Source organism: Parasteatoda tepidariorum, chromosome 6 (genome assembly GCF_043381705.1).
Source record: "Parasteatoda tepidariorum isolate YZ-2023 chromosome 6, CAS_Ptep_4.0, whole genome shotgun sequence".
In the NCBI taxonomy this organism is placed as follows: domain Eukaryota; kingdom Metazoa; phylum Arthropoda; class Arachnida; order Araneae; family Theridiidae; genus Parasteatoda; species Parasteatoda tepidariorum.
The window spans coordinates 11,158,118-11,185,791 of NC_092209.1; the positions used below are offsets into that span (position 1 = coordinate 11,158,118).

General features: G+C 30.5%; 1 protein-coding gene across 2 annotated transcripts; it reads left to right on the forward strand.

Moving 5' to 3' along the window:
- Positions 1 to 899: 899 nt before the first annotated feature.
- On the forward strand, positions 900 to 27,674 carry LOC107447494 (sialin-like). Of its 2 annotated transcripts, none has more exons than XM_071181996.1 (10): positions 900 to 1,182; positions 8,925 to 9,151; positions 10,521 to 10,754; positions 12,090 to 12,273; positions 15,358 to 15,485; positions 16,504 to 16,653; positions 18,080 to 18,212; positions 19,397 to 19,552; positions 23,280 to 23,365; positions 26,163 to 27,674. In XM_071181996.1, exons 1-10 carry the CDS (start codon positions 1,101 to 1,103, stop codon positions 26,391 to 26,393), a joined length of 1,611 nt encoding a protein of 536 aa, XP_071038097.1. In that variant the 5' UTR covers positions 900 to 1,100; the 3' UTR covers positions 26,394 to 27,674. The 2 variants fall into 2 exon arrangements, with proteins under 2 accessions (XP_071038097.1, XP_042898022.2); XM_043042088.2 differs by lacking the exon at positions 18,080 to 18,212 and adding an exon at positions 17,052 to 17,184 and having other exon boundaries at positions 1,108 to 1,182.

Consider the following 27,674-nt stretch of genomic DNA (forward strand, 5'->3'; position numbering starts at 1 on the left):
AAAGTCTAAAACCCACAATAAAATAATCTTTTAATTCTTAATACGTGCACATTATTCTTTATTTTAATTATGATGTTGATGTTCCGCCGGAAGAAGTTAGATTATTTAGGATTCCATAACTGCAAAAAATTGGGAACAGCGGGAACAGGATTAAGAAAAAAGAAGAACAAGGGACATTTTTTGGCATTAAACGCATGGGGACTAGTTCTGCCCACCGGGGCCATAAATTGCGAGGCTAGGTAATTCTTCAGCATATTTTACAATACTTATCGACTATGGAAGCACATGTTGCTGAATGGCGCAGTACTCTGTAACCCTGAACTAAAGCAGCTGTCCCATTGTCCCATTAGTTTTGCCAGCAGCATTTTCTTGTTCAAATCACGCAACATTTGAATTTTGGCAAACATTTTAGTTAATATGTATTCTAATTATTTGGGACATAGATCTAAATTTACTCCTTTATGTATGATTATATCCACACGTGCGTAACACCGAAGATTTAAAAGCTTGAATTCTTTGAAGATAAAAGAATAAATAAAACGCGATAAGTCACTTAAAACAGAACACCCCACGTTTTAATTCTAATTTATGATCCGAATTTTCGAAATGTTATTTACTTAACAACCATCCACAGTATCCATAAGAATAGGCTTTATATTTGACTTCTTAATTTCTGTCATTTTTACACACAAATTTCGGCATATTTATTGTCTAATTTAATCTAAAGATAAGAGTTTTGGTCATTCTTGATAGGCTGATGTGTATTTAATATATGTTTTATTTTAACAAAGAAGAGACGCACTTAAAATTGATTAGACATAAAATGACAAAAATCAAAAGCGTGTTGACCATGTGATGTAATAAATTGATGATGCAAGATGCAGTCTAAAGTCAATGCAAAATCATATTTTTCTCCCCAAAAGACGTAAATTTGGATTAGTCATTTCAAATGTAATTATTTGTTTTGTTTTTATTACTACCGTTGAGTTGAATTTGTGCTGCTTTTTTAATATACTTATATCTTCAACCTTTTAAAAATGAGAAAATCGCATCGAAACTATCCCATAATTTGTCTCGAATTTACATGACAAGAGTAGCCCATGCAAGATAGAAAAATGAGCCTTTCCGAAAGAAAACTCAGCCTTTCAGAAAGAAAAATCAGCCTTTCAGAAAAATGTTCAAGTGAGTAAATTTTTATTTCCAAATTTTAAGTCATGTAATACTAACGGAGTAATTTAGTTTCAGATTTAGTTCTGAAAAAAATTCATATTAGTTAACTTTCATTAAGCAGGCAATACTATGATGCAGATAAATCAGTTAATCAAAATTTATAATTTATTCTCATGTAATTATTGTACAGTAATTTATTTCAGAATTCTTTTTTGAAGGTTTGGTTTTGATTATTTTAATGAGCGTTTTTTTTAGGCGAATCTTTTTGATGCCGATTAATCAACAACTCAAAACTTTACGACTTGTAATAAGAGATGAAAAATTTATTTTTATGATCATTTCTAATGGGATTGATACATTAGAGCAATACAACATACAACACATTTTAATGCATGTAAATTGATACAGGCAGCAATATTTTATTACATGTAAATCAGTTCTTAGTTTCTAGTTCAACATTTTGCGTTTTGCAATAATAGCTAATTATTTTTTCAAACCAACTGTTTGGAGTAATAACTGTTATAGTACTAATAATTTAAAAAACGGTGTTAATTTATGACTAAAAATTAAATTTAAGTTTGGCTTTTTAAAATGATAAAAATCATTGCTAAAACAGATGGTTTAGTTAGGAAAATATAAATGTTTTCTCGAAAAGATGTTAAAAAAAGTTAACTATAATAGTTTAAATCAATTATCCCGATAAAAATGGGATTGGTAGACTTAATAGGATTAAAATGACACTTAAAAAACAACTTTTAAACATTGTGATTCGTTTAAAGTACACATCACTATAAAACAGTTCTGGATTAATAAGCCATAAAAGATATTTGTTTATTCATCCTGTTTTTGATGGTTCATAAAATAGATAATTTCCATCAAAGAGGAAAGTTAAAGTAGAAACGGAAATGATATATATGTCTGTTTTGACTTCTGTTTCAATTAAAATATAATTATTATTAATCGCAGAGTTTCATTTTGAATTCATTATCTTGGACAAGGCAGTTAAAAAATTTATTATGACTTCATTTTATCCAACCTTTTTTTTCAATTGCAAATATTTTTGAAAATTTTACTACTCGCAAAAGAGGCTAACTCTGACTATAGTTATTACCCACACAAATTAGAAAAAATATAGTAGGTATGGCTAGTTTTTTACAATTTCGACAAAATAAAATTTCATGACTTTATGAAAGAGATAAATTATGTAAAAGAGGAACATTGAAGAAGAAAAAGATACATTTTTTCCCTTTTGATATAGGTTTCAAATAATAGATTATAATAATTAAATTATAATAATTTCAATGATTTAATTTTAATAATGATAAATTGGAAAATTTTATTTTAAAATAATTACCTTCATTCAGAAATTTTACAAACTAGTAGGGAAAATGCTATGCTAATTATATGTATACAACTTTTCTCTTAGTTGCAAGTATTTTTGAAGCTTTCACCACTCGCAAAAATTACTTGCACAGACTATTCTTATTGTACAAATAAATTGAAGAAAACTAATTAGGTTTGACAAACTTTTTATTTATTAGCATAAAAAAATTTCCAAGAAGACATTATAAAATATTGGGTGGCAAGGAGAGTAATTTCGTTTTTTTTTTTTCTTATGAAAACTTTCTTACGGTGAATAAATATTTCATTGAATTTTATACAGTACAATCTGGAGCAATATCTTTCTGACTATAGCGTGATTCTTAGCTCATAAAATTTTTGTCTTTTACTGGCAAAAAACTGATCCTGGAAATTTTTGACCTTCTCATTTGAAATTGTGCGGAAATGATCTTACGACCATGTCAATCTTCATCTAGTGAAAGGGTAGCTAAATTTTGAAATGACTTGAATTTCAAACCGTTATCAATCATGAAATATTACTCATTTTGTATGTATTTATTGAGGTAAGCAGTGAATGTAGTTGCTAAGTTCGAACTGAGTTAACATGTGTTATACTATAGTGAATTGATGTTACTTATCTTAGTGGCCACAATCCCCCCCACCCTCCCAGAAATTTATCTTGGGTAGATTTCGAATGATGCATACCGCACCACCAGTTACCATATTTGAGAAGTACCGGGAGAACTGTATTAAGTTCACCGGATTTTGAGCGCTTGAGGCGAGGACTGTGCAACGTTTACCTAGGTTTTTTTCGCGTTTGTCGTGAGGGCTATATTATGGTCAATGGTCATGGTAGTGTATGTGGTCTCTTCGGTTTTTCTATTAGCAGTCGAGTGATGCGAACGCGTAAATTTCATTCCGTAAAAACTAGAGGAACTCGTATGCTTAGCTTTAAGAATAAACTTCGGCTTTTCAAATATTCATGAACGATCGAATTAGACAAATTTAATCTCTCAGCAACCTCAAGAGTTAGTATCGATTAATGTCTTTATTGTATCTTCATCAACTTATGCTTCATCAACGTAGTGCATCCTCAGATTTTTTAGTCGAAATTTCACAAGTAAGTTTTAACATTCGTGTACTGTCAATACATCTTCTTCATACACATCGGATAAGATTTTTTGTTTTGAAAAGCAGTTTCACCTTTTCGATATTAAAAAATAAAATATATTAGAAGATGACGGTTTTCAATTTTAATATTTGTAAGAGCACCAATCTAAAATTACTGTGTTGAAACAATCGAACTTTGTCACAAGTAATCTCTTCTATATCAGCTTTCAAAAATACTAATGATTATACAACTTGGGTGGGGAATTAGCTGCGTAAAAATACAATTAGGTAGGTATTCTGTTCGGAAAAAAAACTAAATAATTTTCTGAAGAAGCTTAAAGATAAATTGTGCAAACGAGAGAAGTTAAAACGGAAAGAAACGCAATCATCTTATTGGATTTAAATTTTAGATAAAAAAAAAGGATAATCATTAATTGAAGAATTTTATTTTTAACTTATTATCTTTCTATTGACGTTGGAAAAAACAGCGAGAAAAATGCTATACTGACTTTTTGTATAAAAACTTTCTTTAAGCGGTTAATATTTTTGAAACTTGCTCAATTCGCAAAAATAACTCCCGCTGATTATCTACATAGCACAAACAAATTCGGGCAAACATAACATCTTTCACTATTTTTCTACGTATTTTCCCGCAATAAAATTTTTAAGGAAAATTTATAAATTGCGTAAAAGAGAAAAGTTATTCGTGTGAAAAGTTAAAGAGCAGCATATTTAACTTTTCTGACTTAGATTTTTTTTAAATTAATAAATTTAATCTATTAAATAAAAATTTTCAGATTTAAATTAAAAATGAGGATAAATATTTTTCCTTTTGAAATAACTATCTTGTTATAGAGAAGTTGTACAAAATAGTGTAGAAAATAATATACTAACTCAGTGTTTCTCTTCGAGCTGCAAGAATTTTTGAGCACTTCGCTGCGATTATTCTTAAAGCACTAACAAATTAGAGGTAGTGGTGGGAAAAAAACATGATTATTTATTTATTTATTTATAATTTTTTTTGCAGTAATAACATTTTCGTAATAACATTATTGAGTCGTGGTGGCTCAGGGGATGGAGCTTTCGCCTACCAATGAGGTGAACCGAGTTCGAATCCCCAGCGATGGACATAAATTCCACCCCAGATAGAATCGACCTAAGTGCTGACATAAAATATCCTCAGTGGCAGACGGATCATTGGTTAGATTCCCGTTGCCGTCAAGCTGACCGTGGGAGGTTTGCGTGGTTTTTCTCTCCATACAAATGCAGCTTAGTTCCATTAAAAAAGTCCTGCACAAAGCAAAATTTCCCCCAATACTTGATTCAGGAGCTCCCTTGTCCTCTGGATTAGGTTTAAAATTACAAAACTATGGAGATGAACATTAGTAGTCGTATATCCAAAATTGTATCGCTACCACTACAATAATTCTTTAACAGAATGTTATATAAACGGCAGCTTTTTAAGGGTTAAAATCACCGCAATAAAATGCTCTCTCTCTCTCTTTCGACTCATTGGGCTCGGAAGAGAAGAATAAACAAAAATAAAAACTGCTTTTTAAAATGAAATTAATATCAATAAGCTTTTTTCTTTTTAAAATTCATGAAAGTTCGTTAAAATCTAAAAGAAATATTAAAGATATTTTTCTGAATGTGACGTGGTTGACGCATAAGCTTATAAGTTTAAAAAGATACCGCTTTCTCAACCCGTTTAGGAAAAATACGATCTTTTACTATACTTTTCAGCTGTCCTATATTTATACAGCTTTCAGACCTTGGCACCATCAAACGCTCCTTTGTCATTGAACTCTTTATTCGAAAAGCAAATATCGCAAATCTCTCCTTTTCTTATCTTTGACTGACTCTTATTTTTCTTATCTTTTCTGTATTTAGTAATTTCAAGAGTTCCATTTTGTGCTTAAATTAATCCTTTATTTACCAACTTAATTTTATCCCATGATGCGAGCACGGAGTCACGATAAATGCTTATTTGCTTTAGAATGGTTATTTACAAGTTCATACAGTATTAATTTTATAAATACCGCGTACGATTTATTCAAGTAGCGACTACATAACGATAAATACGAATATCTTTGCTTTTTTTTTTCTCAAATAAATGTTTATAGGGAAATAATTTTTGCTGTTACCTTTATTTTTCTGAAAATACGAAAATGTTGCTTTGAACACACCATAAGTTAAACAGGGCTGCCCAATTTCTGCGCTTTTTGTCAAAAACTATTCTAGTGGTACCTAAGTTTAAATATTAATGTATTATTTGTTATTCATTTGAATGAATTTTCTAAACCACTATATATAAATGAATTAGAAATTCATAAACAACGCCACTTTGTTTCTAGCTCTTTCGAAGTGAGGCTTTCAAAATGTTAGCAAAATTATCCTATTTCATGATGCTAAGAAATTAATAACTTTTTTTGAATTAAACCTTCATAAAAATTTTAACTCTTTCAATGTTCAAGGCTTTCAACTTATTATCTTTTTCCCCTCGATTAATGCCTTAATATTATCTGTTTAGTAGGGTTTTTTATCTCATATACTTTTACAAGATGGGCCAGCAATATATTAACTAAAAATACCACCAGGTATTTAAAGCAAATCTTATAAATTAAAAAATAATTATTCCTGATCAATAAATGTGATATCAACAATAACCTTCCAACCACAATAAAGCGTTCAATTTCATTTAAATATGAATTTATAAACACAACCTATAATGTTGATATTGAAAATAAATTTTATAACTTTGTTTTCTGCCATATCATTTCGTTTCTAAAGCTTGTAATTACATCTTTGCATTGTGCTGTTCAAGTCATAGAAATACTTTATTGATGTTATGAAACGATCTTGAAGAGTTAATAAATGTAATAAAAATGTAACATCAAACTCTACCCACATCAGTTTTAATTTCATTATTTTATTTTAGCAAAAAAAGAGCTGGTGTAAACAGAACTATAAACGCTGATATAATTTCAAATCAAAATATATCATGGTCGAAAATTGATTTCAGTAATAAAATGAATTTACAGCATGGCATACGAACATTTCATTTTGGCCTGAGATCAAACTGTTCGCTAAAGAAAATCGTAAATCTTGTAAAAGAATGTTTGGAAAAAAATGTATAGAGCTTAAAATACTCATTTAAAAAATGAACATACTATTTAAGAAATCGACGTAGTTTTTTTTATTCTGTTCTTTAAACTATTGTCATTACTATTGTATACAAAATTGTGTACGACAATTGTATTCTAAAAACTATTGTATACTACTATTGAATATAAGGCTGGCCAATAGAGTCCCCAAAAATGTGCTTTGTTAATGTTGCAATTTTTATTATAAAATATAAAAGACAATAAAGAAGGAAAGAAAAGTTAAAAAATTTTAAAGAGAATTTAAGATTTATTTATTTTAACAACATTTATTTAAATACCAAAAACAAAGGAGACATAATTTTGCAAAATTTGATTGAAAACAACGATTATCCAAGAAATTAAATTAAATTCTATTCAAAATCATTGAGTATTAAAATTAATTAAATAATATAGTCGTATAACGAAAACTTTTGTTGTCAGCAACTTGCATATCCATAGGAACCAAAAATTGAAATTATATCCGTTCTTTATTGTAATTAATTTGACGTTTTATAGCTAACCAACAACCACCTCCTCAATATTCAATTGCATATTTAATATTATTCGAAAAATGGTAATAATTTCTATAAAATCATCGAATTAAATGTCGATCTTTTATTAATTATAAGTTTTGAATTTTCTAGTATAATATATTATTCAATAAAGGATATGGATACTTTGTGCTATGTAAACTAAAGAAAAAAACGTCAATAAAGCACAAATCAAATTACAAATAAACATAAAACTTTCGTCTTTGCTTTATTAATGTTGTTTTTCCTTTAATGTATCTGGCTCTTAATACATTTAATGCTCTTGGTCTTTAATGTATTTAATGTAACCTGGTTCAAATCTGGTTTTCAGACTTATCCAGGGGGGTACCGAACAAATCAAATTCTACTTTTCACTTAAATATGGACGCACCTTAAAAATACATCTCATAACCCTCTATTTAAGCTTTACCTCCATTTTTCAAAATCTGGCAAATTAATTAAGAGAATATTTTTAGATATTTTTGCAAGTTATTCGTTGGTACAAGACATCTTTCTCTCTTTCGTGCCTTTTCTGTTTTTTTCTTTTTTTCAATTTTTGTTATATTTTTACTCTATAAAATTATGCTTACGGATCGCTCTCTTTTATTATCTCTTCACAATATTGTGTAGATCTATTATGTTTCGAGTGTATTAATGCATTATTAAAAAGTACTATTTTTACGGATACAATCGTTTGAGCAGCTTGCGAGAATATATATTTTAGTTGTTGATTTTTAATTATTGTTTTTTTAGTTTACAATAATTTTCAAATTTTGTAGCAATTATTTTCTTCTTTATTTAATATCTTTTTATCCTTTTTTTGTCTCTTTTCTTACTTTCTTCGTTTCTCTCTCTCTCACACACACACACACGCAAAATTTATTTATTCATATATCCAAAATTGTAGTGGTAGCGATACAATTTTGGATATACGACTACTAATGTTCATCTCCATAGTTTTGTAATTTTAAACCTAATCCAGAGGACAAGGGAGCTCCTGAATCAAGTATTGGGGGAAATTTTGCTTCGTGCAGGACTTTTTTAATGGAACTAAGCCGCATTTGTATGGAGAGAAAAACCACTCAAACCTCCCACGGTCAGCCTGACGGCAACGGGAATCTAGCCAATGATCCGTCTGCCACTGAGGATATTTTATGTCAGCACTGAGGTCGATTCAATCTGGTGTGGAANAAATTTATTTTATTTGTCCGCTTTACTTGATACTTTCCATAGTTTTTGATGCGGACATATTGCTGTTTATGGAATTTTGTTTCGTTAATGGGATTATAAGCGTCATTAAAATGCTTAATACTGATATGCATTATTATGCTTTCATTAATTTGCACTTGAAAAATATGTTTGGGCATGTAAAAAATTTCATTTAGGCAAGCATGTTGAAGAGTATTTTGGCATGTATATAAGGCATGTATAAATTTTGATATTTTCCTAGATCTTCTATACTTGAAAGTTTTTGAACAATGAAACTGAAACAAATAAAATTTAGCGAGAGACAAAACAGTTTGATGAAATTTCATTATAAATGCTTATATATAAATGTCGTGTACAGTTTTGCCATAAAATAAAGTAGAAAAAATTCCAAAATTCTGAACAATAATGTTTCTTTTTTTAGAATTGAAATCACTCTATATGCCGAGAAGGTACATATTGGTTCTCCTTGGAAGTCTTGGTATATTTAATGTTTTTGCCATGAGGACGAATCTCAGCGTGGCTATTGTGGCAATGGTCAACCAGACAACAAATGCTCCTCTGCCTTCACTGAATGCTTCTTTCAACCAAGTTGCAGAATGCCCCAACTTGGTCCAGGATGAACCTAAAAAAAGCAGTATGATTTTTACGGTAAGACATAAAAAAGAGTTTCCTTGTTTAATACTGTACTCTTAAATAATTGTTTTCTTAAAATCTCTATTGATTAATCACTTTCATTGTTAAGACGTTAAATGACATGCTAATTTTACATGGCTTGCCTGTCTGGTCAAACGGTAAATAACTACAAACTAAATTTGCAAATATTAGACAAATTTTGCAAGTTTTTTTTAACGGTTTAGCTTGACTTATCAGAAAAAAGTGGTGAATTATATAAGCCAACGAATTGTTTAGAAATAGTAGTGGAAAAAAATCTACTGAATTGAATTTTTTTGACTAAGAATAACAATTAATAAACTACCACTTGAAAATATTTATTCACTGTCTGGAGCAAGTTGGCAACTCTCTGTATTTAAAAGAAACTATTTTTGTGTGTTCTATATTGAATTAATTTCTTCAAACCATTTTAGTAACGATAATAATATAAAAAAATTAAGATTTTACTCGAATCGAGTGTTTCTAATAATCTTGGCTTCGCCGGTCACCGCTGACCCCCATGGCATTCAACGTGTTAATATCGTTTATTGATATACGCAAGTGTTTATATTTTATTGCATAGATAAAAGTATAAGAATGAATGGTCAACTATGTAAAGTAAGCTAATGTTTTTCATTTGAAAGTAAATTTGATATTTTGTTTGAAATAGTATTACAGTATATAACAATTATAATTTGGATAAAAATTTTGATTTAAAAAAGAATAACGTAAACAAAAATAACAATTCTGTGCACTTTTAATCGTCCTAGTTATAATGAATAAAGCCTAAACCTCAAGCATATCCTAAAATTATTGCTTAGAATACAAATAATAAAGTATATATTTTTTGTTTCCATAAATTTATTATTTCATCATTTTTAATTTTCGTGAATAAGACCATTAATGATTTTGATGAATAATTCATAAATTATTTTAGGGTGAACAATTCAACTGGGAAACTTCAACACAAGGAGCTATCTTGGCGGCCTATTACTATGGGTATGTGATCACTCACGTACCTGGTGGCATATTGGCTGAGAAGTATGGTGCCAAATGGGTATTTGGCGGAGGAGTTTTGGCTACNTATTGTTTGAAATAATATTACAGTATATAACAATTATAATTTGGATGAAAATTTTGATTTGAAAAAGAATAATGTAAACAAAAATAACAATTCTGTGGACTTTTCATCGTCCTAGTTATAATGAATAAAGCCTAAATCTCAAGCATATCCTAAAATTATTGCTTAGAATACAAATAATAAAGTATATATTTTTTGTTTCAATAAATTTATTACTCCATAATTTTTAATTTTCGTGAATAAGACCATTAATGATTTTAATGAATAATTCATAAATTATTTTAGGGTGAACAATTCAACTGGGATACTCCAACACAAGGAGCTATCTTGGCGGCGTATTACTATGGGTATGTGATCACTCACGTACCTGGTGGCATATTGGCTGAGAAGTACGGTGCCAAATGGGTATTTGGCGGAGGAGTTTTGGCTACGTCTATCTTCACCCTTTTATCCCCATTAGCTGCACATCTGGATAAATATGCTTTAGTTGCTATCCGTGTTCTTCAAGGACTGGCTGATGTAAGTACTATAATTTACACAACTTTCAACTTTGAAAGTAAAATAAATGATAGGTATTAACAATAATTTAAACATCAAAATTTTCTAGAAGGCAGTGATTTATTAGTGATCATCCACGGTTGCAATTTATTTACCTCTTCGGGACTGGCGAGTATGAACGCATTGGTACAAAAAAAGACACAGGATGGAAAAACGTAAAAAGCTATAGTTTATATGAGGGCATGACTAATTTCACAGACTCTTTTTTTTTGGTTTTACTTTACTTCTTACATAACTATTCAATGTTCTTAGTCCTAGTGGTGGTTACAATTTGGTCACCTGGGCCACAAAGCGGTCCTTATACCATAAATCATGTACTTTTTTTTTAAAAAAATGAGGTAACACATTGTAATCACCTGACCTTTTGGTTGTTGATATTTAAAGCTTGAGCACCTTACTGGAAGAAATTATATAAGTTGAAAATAAAAAGAAGTATCTTTCTCAAAAACTTTCAAATTGTTGTCCGTAAATGAGGAGGATCTAATCAGTATTAGTTCAAAGTATAAAATGCATATTTTTTTATATTTTAAATTAAGTAGTTCCCACTACTTAATTTAAAATATAAAAAAATGAAATAGATTAAAATATTATTACCTCGTCTAACAAATAAACTGATAAAGAAATAGTGTGGCAACCAGCTTTATCTATTGTTCCCTGATTGTAAAAACCTTGAAAATGCATACATGATTCACCCGTCTCAAAGAGGTCAACGATCTTTTATAATAACAGAGATGCCAACTTGCTCCGGACAGCAAATAAATATTTTAAAGAGGTAGTTTATCAATTGTGATTCTGGGTTTAAAATATTCAAATTGGTAGATTTTTATCCACCATTATTTCTAAATAGTTCATAGTCTTATATAATTCACCACTTTGTGGTAGTTATGTCATGCTATGCCACTTAAAAAGCAAACAAAAATAGTCAAACATCTGCAAAATGTAGTTTGAAGTTATTTACCGTTTTTCAATTATTTTGGCGTGTCCGGAGCAGTTGGTATCTCTGTAATAATTTGAGCAAATTTACTAGCAGCTCATATCGTGCAAGATAAATGTTAACTCATAGACAATATGATTTTTATGATCAAGCCCTTATAAAGAGGCCATAATCAATTATGTTTAAAAACAGAAAACAGGTATTATTATGTTTCAGTACCTTAATAATTTAGATTGGTTATTTTGCACTTGCATAACATCAAATCGGTGGCAAACTTTTGAGATTATTTTGTGGCGATACAATTCATGTAAATGATTACACGTGCTGTCAATGTAGCATGGTGTTTAATTGTATATCTTCAGGGCGTGACAACCCCTTCCATAACAGCTTCCATCAGCAAGTGGGCACCTAAAGTTGAGAGGAGCAGACTGTCTACAATCATCTACACTGGCGTGATGGCAGGGAACGTGGCATCCCTCTCTGTGTCCGGTTTGCTCTGCAGTACAGATTTCCTTGGAGGGTGGCCTTCTGTTTTCTACACTTTCGGTAACATGTTTTTTTTAATCTTTTAAACATTTTGAAGAGTATTGAACCATTATATCGTTTATAGTTGCTACAACCTTAACATTGCACTAAGTTGAACCATATTATCAACGATTTTAAACTTGGTTATACGATACCGAGGTTCAACTTCTATGGTAAGATCGTTGAATTTGTCCCTTATTAAGAATGCAACAATATCCCGTCCAAATTTTATGTAAATTGATTCCCTTTCAAATTGGCTTAAAATATAATCTATTGTAGTTCAAAATATTCTGGGCAAAAGTTCTTATTGGCACAAAGTTTCAAACATAAGAGATATAGAACGGTTACTGTGGGGTTGTGACGTGGAGTACTTGTGCACACATTGCAAGTGTTTAGGATATGCAAGTATAGAGATAATTTCAAGTATCCATCTACGAAGATAATCGAATGTATCTAGAACGTAGAAAATCGACTTCTCCAACAAAATGTAAATAATATTTATATACTGTTTAAGTAATTAATGTCTTGTTATGTTTATGTATAACTATATATAATTATATGCTTACATCCAAGCATCTTTTTGTTTAAATAATCAGCCCTTTTAAAGGATATAGCATTTGCGAAACCCAATCCGACAATCTCCACGTGGTGCACATTGGTTAATGCTTATGCCGTGACGGTATTAGATTTTTGTTACTTTTCAATATTTATGTTTGAGGCCTCGTATCTTGGAAACTATCAGTTTTTGGACGTTGTGTCAATGAGAACTTTGGATCAGAATTTTTCAAACTGTAACCTTTTCATTTACAATTTTCAATAAATTTTACAGAGAATTAATTTTTATAAGATACGTGTGGAATTTTTTGCACCGTATTACGGCTCAAGATATAGAAAGTATGGTTGAAACAATCTGTCGGAGAATGTATATTTTAAGAAATGTATGATTACAATATCATACATACGAGGAGGTCAATAACAAACATTAAACAAGTTTATTTCTCCATAATTTTTAACGATTTCGTAAACGCGGAGAATATGAAAACATTATGTCGGCCATTAAGGCATAGGGGGTACGATTGTTCTTGTTTTTCAGTGGCGCCATCTATGACCAGGAATTAGACTTCTGCCACACCCATACGTCACACCCGTTTATAGGGCGGACCCATTCATTCATCCACAGATCGCAANGTTTAATCATATATATAATCAATGTTAATTCAAAGTATAACTAAATAGTTTTATTTTGAACAAAGTAATGGTGAATTAAATAAATCAAAAAATTATAACTCCGCCTACAAATAAAGTGCTAAAGAAATACTTTGATTACCAGTTTTATCTTCTTACTAAGATTGATACGCACTTTTGCTGTCACGTATTTGTGACAGTCGGCGCGAAAGGGTTAAGGCAAAGAGGGTACGATTGTTCTTGTTTTTCAGTGGCGCCATCTATGACCAGGAATTAGACTTCTGCCACACCCATACGCCACACCCGTTTATAGGGCGGACCCATTCATTCATCCACAGATCGTAATTTTGACCTGTACCAGAGAACGATCAATCACCAATTCAGTACTCCCAGAGGTATTTATTTGTCATGTTAACATGGAGGACTTTGTGACTCGACAGATTTAACGTGCACCGATAATAATTTACTACGTTCTCGCAAGCGTGAGTCCAGCACCCGACCAGCCAGGCTATCCCGGCCCATATGAAAGCTTTATAAAATAATTATTTAGTTCCAAAATTTATCTGCTCAAATGTAGCCTAGTATAATCATGCAGAATGTACAAAAAAGAGTTTATAAAAATGTAAATAATTTCCTGTTGTCGGAAATTGTTTCTGAAGTTTTTTGGAAAAATGTGTCATCAAATTTGACCATTTTAATTTGAGTTGGATAGGAACAGGCTACAAGGAATGCCATTGCTAGTACGTTTAAATATCCATTGATATTTTATGTCAAAAAATAAAAAATAAAATCGCAATCGTTAAAAACTTTATTATTGTATCTTTGCGTCCATTTTAATTTCAGAAGTTACATCAGAATTATATAAGGCGAGAGTTTATTTTTTAATCTTTTCTGTTTATACTACTTGTATTGTAAATGTCAAATTAACCATTGGCCTATACTGTCGGCTCTTAGCTGGCCGTAGCTCATACACCACTAGAAATGTAATACTATTTACTTGTAAGTTTCACCAATTTTTAGCCACTACTGCTCACAGCCGGAGTACCACAGGGCAGCATTCTGGGACCGATATTATACATATTATACACTTATGATTTTGCTATAAAGAAAGCCGATTATAACAGCATAACAGCCAATTACGCAGACGATACTGGTATTATTATTAAATCCAGAAACCCAAATCATGCTCTTCAAAAACTACAAGACCATATAGACGAAATAGAAGACTGGTGCTTAAAATGGAAAACTGCAGTAAATGCTGGAAAATCACAAATATTAATTATACAAAAAAGAAGAATTAAAATACTTCCACAACTTCAACCAAAAATGTTCAACATACCAATACCAATAGTTAAAAAAGCAAATTATCTTGGCCTTATAATCAATAGCAAACTCACCTGGAATGATCACATCAAAAGCACAATAGATAAAGCAAATGCAGCAATAATNATCACCACTATTCTTACAAAAATTAAGCACATATATTAATATGCGTTACTATCATGGTTGTCAACTTAAGTTTATTCAAATGCAACGTATTTGTTTGCTTAAAATTGAAGTTTTAATTCCATTTTAATACCACTGGGAAAAATGATAATGGAAGGGATTAAAAGTTGGCAGGTATGCTTTACCTATATTTTTTTAAGGCAGAAATTCAACAGATATTTTTGTTTCTTTAATAAATACCAGGAACCCATACAATATTTGCATCGACCAAAAAGTTTAAGTTGAACCTCTTTTCTTTTTTAATACCATTATAATAAACTGGGAAAGTATTTTCTGGCAAATATATTTCAATACTATTAATTGTACTTTGTATTTAGTAATATTTATATTTCTGAATAGACTAATATTTGAAGTTATGTATTGTTTCAGAATGCTATCGTTGCACTTTTAAAAAATTTTTTGTTCTGGTTTTAGGTACAATAGGCGTGATTTGGTTTTTCTTTTGGTGCTTTTTAATGTATGAAACTCCTTCAGTTCATCCCACAATCTCTAAAGAAGAATTTTTATACATCGAACAAAATAAAGACGAAGAATCCAAAGAGGTTAGTTGAAACCAAACTTTGTCAATGTTCTAACAATTAAATTCTCAAAAGCATGTTTGCAGATTTGTTTAACTAAGAAAGTAACTGATTTTATTCTCCTATGAAAAAATAAGAATTTATGTGAAATCCATAAGATAAAAAACGTCTATCAAAATAATTTCCGTCTCATTTTACGCACGCACTTAATCTACAGTGCACAAAATAAAAAACAGTCCAACCTGAATCATTTTTAATCTAATAATCGGATTTTCACGTTTTAGGACGAGTTGCAGGGTGTTATCTGAAATATGCTAATTAATTAGTGCAGACTATATTTTAAATTACGAAATCAGACACAAAAATATACTTTCTCTGAATGAACCTACTTTTTTTCCAGTCGGATTTCTGACCCCCAAAATATAGTTGGTTGCCGCAAACTAGAAAATATGGTCCCCATAGTTTGGTCTAGGAAGCTGTCCAAAGTTTGGAAAATTTATACGCAAAAGGTAAAATTAACATTAAGGGGTCGAAACTTTAGATCGCTCTCCTGACAAAACTATGGGAACTAAATTTTTTAAATTGCGTGATCCCCCTATATTTTGGGGGTCAGAAGTTTGAATCCGTCAAGAAAACGGTATGCTTATTCAGAGAAAGTACATTTTGTGTCTGATTTCGTAGCTTAAAATATCGTACGCACTAATTAATTGGTATATTTGAGGTCATCCTCTCGAACCACTAAGATTGAGTCCTAGAGCGTGAAGATTCGAACATTAGATCAAAAGTTAATTAGGGTGGTCCGTTTTTTATTTTGCGCACTATGCTGTAACTGCTAACACTGTACTTACACATTATTGACTAAGTACAAGAATATTGATACAATATCAAGTAAAAAAGTGCACGAACTGTTTAATGAATGTCTACGAATATTATTAAGAAAATTGAAATATATAATTATGAACTTTTGTTTCATCAATAGTATATTAGACATACTTTAGGTCCTATGTTTACTGATTTATTTAACTTTAACTGTTTTATATAGAAACATGTGATTCCATGGAAAGATAGGTTTACATCTGTTCCTGTATGGGCTCTTATGATTGCGCAATTTGGTCAAGCATTTGGCTTTCTAGTGTTGCTGACAGAACTACCAACTTACTTAAGCACAGCTCTTCACTACGATCTAGCATCAGTAAGTATTTAATAGCTTCACCGCATGGTGCAATTTAATGTAATAAAACAATAAGATTAGGCGCAATACTTCAAATGCAATACTGCAAAAGCAAGTTCAATATTTTTGTGCAGTTTGATTTATAAAGACATCAATTTTAATGTATAAAGCTTACATACATAAAGCTCAAATTAATCACAGCACCAATGAAAATATTTAAATTTAGCAGCATAGTACAATTTCGTATGTGTAACCAAAAGCTTGATAGAAAACCTATGATTGCAAATGAAAAATGATAAAAAATGATAGCACAAAATCAAGAAAGCTATGCGTTAAGAAATTTAAAAACCAGCTTCGAATAATATATACATTTCAGCATTATTTATTTACGCTTTCTAAGTTATTTTTCTTTTGTTTAGAATGGATTCATCTCAGCGTTGGCTTACGTATTCCAAGCAATAGTAGCTTGTGTTGCTTCTCTTGCTGCCGATAAGTTAAGAGAATCGGAGAAAATGTCCGTAACTGCAATTAGAAAGTTGTTCAATTCTATCGGTAAGATATTATAAGCGTCTTCTTTAATTAATGTAAACATTATAATCGGCAAAATTGTAAAAAAAGTGAATTATTAATATTAAGATATGATTTGAATTTGCGATTTATTAGTGTTCAAATTGAATGTTTCTGAGANAAACTAACAATAATTAAAGTCAAAGCGAATTAAGTCTGTCAAATTAGCAATGCCTACATTTATGCTACCGTTTTATATTTATTTACATCCTGATTCTGATTTTGTACGAATGCTTTTATGAATCAGCCGTCCCCAAGGGGTTAACAAAGAAAGTAACTTGATTTTATTCGTCTATGAAAAAATAAGAATTTATGTTAAATCCATAAGATAAAAAACGTCTATCAAAATAATTCCCGTCTCATTTTACGCACGCACTTAATCTACAGTGCGCAAAATAAAAAACAGACCAACCTGAATAATTTTTAATCTAATAATCGGATTTTCACGTTTTAGGACGAGTTGCAGGGTGTTATCTGAAATATGCTAATTAATTAGTGCAGACTATATTTTAAATTACGAAATCAGACACAATATATTTAGGCGCAATACTTCAAATGCAATGCTGCAAATGCAAGTTCAATATTTTTGTGTAGTTTGATTTATAAAGACATCAATTTTAATTTATAAAGCTTACATACATAAAGCTCAAATTAATCTCAGCATCAATGAAAATATTTAAAATTAGCAGCATAGTACAATTTCGTATGTGTAACCAAAAGCTTGATAGAAAACCTATGAATGCAAATGAAAAATGATAAAAAATGATAGCACAAAATCAAGAAAGCTATGCATTAAGAAATTTAAAAACCAGCTTTGAATAATAATATACATTTCAGCATTATTTATTTACGCTTTCTAAGTTATTTTTCTTTTGTTTAGAATGGATTCATCTCAGCGTTGGCTTACATATTCCAAGCAATAGTAGCTTGTGTTGCATCTCTAGCTGCCGATAAGTTAAGAGAATCGGAGAAAATGTCCGTAACTGCAATTAGAAAGTTGTTCAATTCTATCGGTAAGATATTATAAGCGTCTTCTTTAATTAATGTAAACATTATAATCGGCAAAATTGTAAAAAAAGTGAATTATTAATATTAAGATATGATTTGAATTTGCGATTTATTAGTGTTCAAATTGAATGTTTCTGAGATTATGTATGTGGTTTATTAGTGTCCAGAAATGACCAGAATGTTTTTGAGATTATATTTGAGGTTTATTAGTGTTCAGAAATGATCTGAATGTATTTGAAATTATATATGTTTTTTATTATTGTCCAGAAATGACCTGAATGTTTTTGAGATTATATATGTGGTTTATTAGTGTCCAGAAATGATCTGAATGTTTTTGAGATTATATATGAGGTTTATTATTGTCCAGAAATGGCCTGAATGTTTCCGAGATTCACAAATCATAATAGCGTTCATATGTTTCTGAGATTGAATTCTCAGTTTATAAGAGTTCAGATACGACTTGAGGAACCCGTATACCTTCATAATTAAATATAAAAATATTTCGCTTATAATTTTTTTGTTTTTAATTGTTCGTATGCTTAATTGCTAGTTACGATATTTTATTTTATTTCATTTTCGTTTAAAGCCGTCGTTGAACAACCAACCATATTTGAGTTTACGACTACCAATGCTCACATTCGTAGCCTTTTAATTTTCGTAGTCATTTAATTTACGTTACATGAAAAAGAAAACCACAAAACCTCCCACGGCTACCCTCACGCTAAAGGAACTCTAACCCATGATCCGTCTACCATTAAGGACATTTTACATCAACACTACATTTGGTGCGAGCTGGATGCAGAATTTGAATAGACCCGCCATAGCTGGGTTTCGAACCCGCTTTGCCTCATTGAGAGGCGAGTGCTCTGTCCCCCAAGCCTCCATGGCTCTCGCCACTATATTGAAACGAACAATGCTATATTCCCCCCCCCCCCNCCCCCCCCCCCCCGCAGTACTGGAGTATAGACAATTGTCACTATAATCAGTACAAGCAACGCTATATTGCTTGTGGATATCAGAAGATAAAAACCTTTCTTTTTTATTAATTGTTCCAATACAGCGGGTTCTCTTTGCTATTATCCGTAATTTTGCAAACATTTCTTGTGTTTCTAAGCTTAAATTTTCTCGTGTGATTTTAAAAGCAATCCATTGGCATACTCACTAAATGAGGCACAATTGATCTTTGCAGGTATCTTTGGCCCTGCTATTTGTTTACTTGGCATAACAGCGTCTGGCTGTCGCTTGGACATCAATGTAGCACTTCTTGTGACTGCAATAGCTCTCGATGGGTGCATTTATTCTGGCTACAACGTCACCCATGTCGACATGTGTCCAGGTTTCTCAGGTAAGCATTTCTATTTATTTATATTTGCTGAAAATATTAATTATTTAAAAATGAAAAAGCCATACAAGAACTCAAATCTAACATATTTTTTGGTACAAGTTATTATGTATTTGACATTTATTAGGTGCAGTGCAGCAAAAAAAAACGGACCTTCTTAAATCTGAGCGAAATGGGTTGACTAGTTCCCTAGAAATCGATTTTTGTTTCAAAAATCGTATAGTTAAAATTCGATTTCTCATAAACTATTCGACCGATTTCTCTCAAGTTTTGTATTTTGTCATGTAAAATTAAATATTTTAAAATGATGTAAGAAATTGTATGCTTTACTATTCAAAATAATTATTGGCAATTATTAAATAAAATAATAAATATTTACTGCAATTTATTTTCTGAGTATCATTATCTTTGGGTAAACCAATATTTCAATTGAGAGCAAATTTATTTTTCTATTTGCTTAAAAAGTTCTCGAGATTTGGCGATATTCGAAAAAGTAAAATTAGCATTCAGGGGCCGAAACTTTGAACCGATACCCTGACCGAACTATGGGGACAATATTTCCCAGATTGCGGCTATATTTGAGGAATCAGATATCCGATTCCGTTACAAAAAATTAAAAAAAGCTATGTTTATTTAGAGGAAGTGCGTTTTTGAGTCTGATTTCTTAACTTATAATTTCGTATGCATTAATTAATTAACATATTCGAGGTCACACTCTCGAAGCATTAAGTTTGACTCCTAGAACGTGATGCACCGATTATTAGATCAAAAGTAATTCAGAGTGATCCCTTTTTCTGACACACTGTTCATTTAGTATACAAATTATTATGTGTTCATATCATATACATTTATTACACCTTCTACTAAAATTTTAAATTATGAGGAGCATCACTCTATTAACTCTATAGCAAGAGTTTAACTTTTTTTTAAATCCTATTTTATTTTTTAATTATATATGACAAAGGAAAAAAAATCAAAAATATTCCAAAAGACCTTGATCAAGAGGTAGTAGTGCAATATTTATCCAATAACAATTGTACCTAAATATGAGGGCAAAAGTTTAAAAACGAAGTTAAAGGAAGAACCGATATTAAATAATATCAAATAATAACCTGTCAAATATTATGTAATAAACATGTTTTTGTTAACATTGAAGTAAGGATGTGAGCAATACGTACGTATACTCCTTATTCTTATATAAATGTAGTAAAAAAACTGAAAAAAAATTACGAAAGGAAAAATTTGTAAACTCAAAAGTAATTTAAGTTAAATATAAGGAAAATGAAAATAAAATAAAAATAAAAACGTTTTTCAGGAAGTTTCTGAGGACAAAAATTTTCAGTTGTCAAAAGCTAATATCCACGGTAAAAAAACACTAACGATTCTTAAAAAAAATAACACTGGAGACAAATTTTTTGAAGCATTTATACAAGTACTCGATCTTACCTAGTTCGAATGTGATGATTTTAAATCTGCAATTAGCTTTGTTCTGAAAGCTGCAGATTTTTTTAAAAATGATATTTTGGTTTATTTTATTTTTTTCCTATTATACATGTTTATACAGAACGTATATACTGAAAGTTATTAACCTAAATATACGCTTGCTTTCTAATTTGAAAATAGCACTTAATGCAACATATGTATGACCTAAACGTATCGCATCATGAACTGAAATATATTTATCGTCTTCCTGGAACACTCCTTACGTATAAAATAAGTGGGGACATTGAGTATTCACTTGAGTGAATTTTAAAAAGTTCTGGTTTAGAATCTATCAATCAATTGCATAAAACTGCAGCTTGTGGAGAGAACCCAATTGCAGATTTGAAATCAGCATCACGAAAATATTCTAGAACTATTCAAAAATCTCATGTAGTTGAAAAAAATGTGCTATTGTGCTACTTACTTGAAATTTTATGTAATGAATACAAATGTAAATTTCGTTTAAAGCAAGAATACAATGAGAAAAAAGTGTTTTGACTTCTTAATGTAAACATAAAAGGGTGTTTGTGGTATTTGTGGCTTATTTTTGCTCACAATAGGGGAAGGGATCGAAAATTGCCAAAAAGATGCTGACGTAATATTTGAATGGCTCCAATGATTGCTCTTAATGACTGACTCCACTTACATATACCAAAAAAAAATCACTTTTTTTTAGAAAACTTAAAATTAAGATTGAAAATTATTTTAAACGTATCTTTCTTATCATTGATTTTTAATGCACTGACGGTTTTCACATTAATCTAAAAATTATTTTTTTCGCATTAATTTACAATCCGAAATAAATAGTCAACAAAACTGGGGACATTTTTTTGAACGGTTTTGAGCGGATATTAGATGTTTTTGCTTAAAGGGCTCAAAGGGAAAAAAATCAGAACAAAAACGTGACATCCCAAATTCACCTGAATTTCTAGATAAATGTATGCCAGATACAGCTGCCAACTGCATACCATAAGCTAAAGTAACAAACGAATTGGTATACGCCGCATCTCACATTCTATTGTTAAAATGTTTTGGAGGAGAAAGAAATATTTATTTTTACATTCTCAGTTTTCTGCCTAAAATGCAGTGTTAGCAAGAAATAAGTTTTCCATTTCAGAAAACTCTAGAAAGCATTCTTTTGGTCCAAGTGAGAACAAAATTGAGCTAAACATAATTCAAATGATGTGATTAATATTTATAAAATAAATGTATTTGTTCAATATTCCCTCGATGGATAGTTCTTTCGATATGTATCAACACATTTTATGCCCTCTATAACTGTTAAGTAGAATTTAATCTAATAAAAGTAGTATTAAATTTGCTCAAATTCCGTTGGGAACATCACACCATCGTAACAGTTCTTTGCGACGATTCTTACAACTGAAATGAATTTCAGCTGGTGTCAGTAGAACAAATTTACCAGCTGCGCTTTTTCTTGCAATGTAGGCCTAGCAACTACTAGACTTTTTAGAAACTATTTTATAGAATGGTAGGTATTTAAAAACCAAACTTTCAGAATTTTTGGAAACTTTGCAAAAGGGTTCACTTTGAGAGAGCTGGAACAAAGTGGCGTTGCATATGAACTTTTAAATCATTTAAGTATAGTGGTGTGAAAAATAAGTTTAACTGAATTAAAAAAATACACTAAAACATTTCTTAGCTACCACTAGAATAAATCTTTACAAGAAGCGTAGAAAGTGGGCAGCCCTGGTAACAAGGAATGCTAACTTGCATCACTTTGTGAGAAATGTCTCTATATTTTTTTATCGGTGGCCAAATTTATATAAGTCATTCTTTAGTAACTTTGTTTAAAATTATTCTTCCCATCACTAAGCAAAATTATATAATTTTAAGTATAAATAAAAGTGTACTTAGTATTAGTTAATTTTTGCAGCCAAAGCTTTCTTCAAAAGTCGGCTAAATTATTTGTACCACATTTGCAGGCCTGTCAATAGCTACGCTTTTTGAAAAATATTTTACAGAGTGGTAGACAGGTAAAAACCAAAAGCTTTCAGAATATTTGGTAATTTGGACAATATTTTAAAACTCCTCACGAACGAAAGAGCTTCAACAAAGTGGCGTTGCGTGAGACCTTATAAAACATTTATATGTAATGGTGTGGGAAAAAAGTTTAACTGAGTAAAAAATAATACATAAAAGCATTAACTTAGCTACCACTAGAATAAATATTTGCTAAAAGTTGGCAACCCTGCATTTGTATTTCAAGTTAGTTGAAATCTATTTTTAGGAACATTATATGGTATTGCCAATGGATTTGCTTGCATATCTGGCTTCATAGGACCCATGATTGTTGCTATTTTCATAGCTACTGGCGTAAGTATTGCATTATATTACATTTTTTGGGCATCGGGATAACCCAGTTGGAAGGACGTTGGAATTGTATTCGTGTGAACAGGACTTCGAATCTAGCCGGCTGAAAAGTCCCCATGTATTGAATGATGGCTGGTGCACATTAAATATGTCGAATTCACAAAGTCATCCAAGTTTCCATTACAAATCAATTAGTACTCTGCAGATACTATATTGGAACATCGGTCATTCTCTGGTTCAGGTCAAAATTACTATCTGCGGATGAAGAAAAGGTGTGAGAGAAAGTCCGCCATATAAAACGGGCTATGACGTATGTGGGAGGCAAAATCGTATTGCTGGTCATAGATGGCGCCCCTGAAAAACAAGAAACGCGCCTTCGCCTTAATTTCGAAAGATTTCTATTTTGCTTCCTGGTAATGGCAACACATTCCTTTTTTGCTGAATTGTATTATTTTATGTGGCAACGAAATTTAGAACAATCGTTTCCTGTTTTTCATACTACGAAAGAAAGGAATATCAGAAACAAATACACCTTATATTTAGTATTTTTCCAGAGCTTGCGTAAATCACTCTTTAACTAATATAGTTTAATATATTTATTTTATTAATTACTAGTTGCTGCCAAATAATTTTAAATTATATTTATAAATACAATATTGAAATCAGAAAGTATAAACTACTCTACTATTTTAAATTTAAGAACAAACTCTTCCGAAAATCCGTAAGGATTGGCGACAATAATATTTATATAAATAATATGTAAATAAATTTATGTGGTCTTAATTGTTCACAAAATTAAAAAAAATCTGCTAAAGCTGCAGTTATCAGCACAATTTTATTTCCATTCATTCCCTTTGAAAAACATTCCTTAAAAAAATGAAATGTTTACAACCATACTTTTAAATTGAAAATAACATACCAGTTTTAACTTTAAAAAAATCAAATAAATATAGATAAATTTCACATATTTTAAAATTTTTTAATTTGAAAAATAATTATTCTCGAATTAACTGTTCTACTATTTGGACTGGTTAATGATATTATAAGATAGGTGTTTTAAAACTGTTGTGCGGTTTACAGAAATTTTAAAAACGTCTTCTTACATGAATTGCTAGCAATGCATTAGCCATTTTATTCCGTACTTCTTAAATGACGAGAAAGTGGTAGTAAATGTGTTTCTCTATTGAGATTTATGTTTTCATTTTTATCTATTATAATATAATAATAATCACAAAGAAAAGTAACTTCAACTAATAAAAGCAATATATATTCATATATTCCCATCAAATTGAAATTTTTCGGTAGACACTTTTAAATTTTTAACAACAATATTTGTCACACTTTTTCTATCACTTAGAAATATTCCAAGGCGTTCCAACCAATATGTATGTTAAAGTATGTATGTTAGTATATGTTAAAGTATATATGTTAGTATATGTTAAAGTATATATGTATGTTAAAGTCAATGTTATTAACTGATTAATATCAATATTCACCCGTTATTATTAATCATAACCACCGGTTATTGTTATTAATAACAGCCTGTTATTATTATTAATAACAAGTTTATGTTAATAATAGCCAGATTTATTACTTTAACCAGAAAATATAGACCACTTTTTGAATCTTGCAAGAACACGGTAAAAAAGTGAAACATCGCATTTTATCAAATCTTAGAACTTAGCATATTTATTATGTTTCGATGGTAAGCATTTAATTTCAATACAGCATTCAGTGTGCGTTTAAAAGAATGGACATGGTTTGAAGTAAGTAATTTATCAGATGAACTCAATTCAAAATGCCTGTTTATGAAATTAGACAAAGTATTTGATTTCATGTTTCAAACTATATTTGTGACTACTATTTTTTCAAATTATTAACTTATAATAATTTTAAAAGCAAGTTACATCGCGGCTAAGTTTTTTTTTAAAATTAATAAAAATTTCAAACTGATTTGGTTGGGCTTAAAGAATTTTGATTGACGTTTTACCATTTAAAAGACGGATTTTGTATTAATTTTTCTTAAACACGTGTATTCAGCTCTGTCTATTTTTTAAAAAGCGCATTTCCAGTTACTCTTATTTTCTTAGACACGTGTATTGAGCTCTGTCTATTTTGATAAAAGCGCATTTTCAGCTACACTTGTTTTTTTAACAAGTGTATTTAACCCCGTCTTTTTTTTTTAAAAAAAGCGCATTTTCAATTACACCTATTTTCTTAAACACGTGCGTTGAGTTCTATTTATTTAAAGGAGCATTTTCAACTATACCTAATTTCTTAAACTGGTGTATTGGGCTCTTTCTGTTTTTAAAAAGGCACATTTCTAGCTATTCCGATTTTCTTAAACGCTTGTATTAATCCCTGTCTATCTTTTTTTTAAAACACGCATTTCCAGAGATACCTACTTTCTTAAACGCATGTTTTGAGCTCTACTTTTTTAAAAGCGCTTTTGCAGCTGTTTTCATTTTCATAAACACGCAGTTTGAGTTGTGTTAAGCAAAGAAAGCTCATGAACAGTATGCTTTCGTGAAAGAAAAAAAAATATGTTCTCCTTTTCATTTTCATATTTCCTTACATTCTTTAAAATAATAATTTACTTAGTATCCCTTAGAAAATTAAAATATTTTATGCCATTAAATCAGCAGCATCATTATTAAATAAAACACTGCTTTAAAGTGTGTTTTTTTTAATTTGTAAGAGTCAAAAGGTTTTAATAATATTAAAATGTTCTTGAAATCTTAAACCATTACTTGATTTTATCAAACTGTATGTGAAAATTAAATAAAATTTTGCATTTCAGCCTACTCTTGCAAATTGGAGCAACGTATTCTACATGACAGCGGGAGTGTACATATTCTGCGCGACAGTTTTTGTACTGTTCGGTTCTGCAGAATTGCAGTCTTGGGGCACAAAGAAAATCCCACAAAGCGCTGATCTGAAATTGGAGAACATTGTTATCAACGCTCAGGTGAAGAATGAATCTGAATTGATAGTCAAAGTAAATACTGAGGATTTGAGGACTTCAATGTGATTTTCGTGCCTTGAAATTTATTTGCTTAGCAATCGCAAAAGATATATTCATCTGATTTTGTTATTAACATACACGTGCTCAAGACTTAAAAACATTCATTTGCAAGTTCCTTTTATGCCCGCAACGATGTAGTCTGTGAAGCAGAAACATGATTAATAACGTTGAATGCCACGCTAATTTAACATGCCTTGCCCGTCTGGCCAAACGGTAAATAACTACAAACTAAACGTGCAAATATTGAACAGATTTTGCTAGTTTTTAAAAGGTTTAGCATGACTTATCATCATCATCGAAATATATCTGGGCACCTGGGGCCGTTAGCAGCCTTTTTCCCATTCGTCTTGTATTGTGGTCTTTAAGGTGGTTCTTTCTATTAATTGGAATGCAATTGGAATAAAGAGAAATTAAATATTTTGTATTTTAGTTACAATTACGTCACTACAAAAATGAGCCGCCATCGGTCTGAGGTATGACTTATCAGAAAAAGTAGTGAATTCTATAACCCTACGAATTGTTCAGAAATAGTGGTGGATAAAAATCTATTAATTTGTATTTATTAAACCAAGAATCATAATTAACAAACTACCACTTGAAAATATTTATTCGCTATCCGGAGCATGTTGGCATCTCTGTGTATATAAATAAAACCATTTTTGTGTGTTCTATATTGCATTAATTTCTTCGAACCATTTTAGTAACGATAATAATATAAAAAAATTAAAAAATTTACTCGAATTATGCGTTTCTAATAATCTTGGCTTCACCGGTGACCCCGTGACGCTACGAACAAACTCAGCGCCGGTCACCGGTGATCCCCATGGCATTCAACGTGTTAACTGCTTTACTGTACTTAGTATACTGTGGGATATCAGTACGATTTCATATCTTACCAGACATGGAGTTTTTCTATTAGCACATGGCTACCAACTTTCTGCGCGTTTTTTTAATTTGCAACCGAGTATACCCGTAGCACGTTTTTCATCAATGGACTTTTTCGATTAGTGCAAAATAAGTCCGACAGATAAACGATCAATTATTTTTTTACAACCACTTTAAATATTATGTGTATTTAGAACTTCTGTAATGATAATTATGTGACTGATTTTACAAAACTGATTTTAAGTATGTAATTCGTAACTTGTGTTGTATTTTTTGTTTTTTTAAACACTTTGTTGCTTATTTGTATTACGTGTTCTTACATTTCATAAAAGTTCTCATGTGTATATATTCATTTCCAACGCATTGACAATATCTGTGAGAAATAAAAATAAATCTGAATGA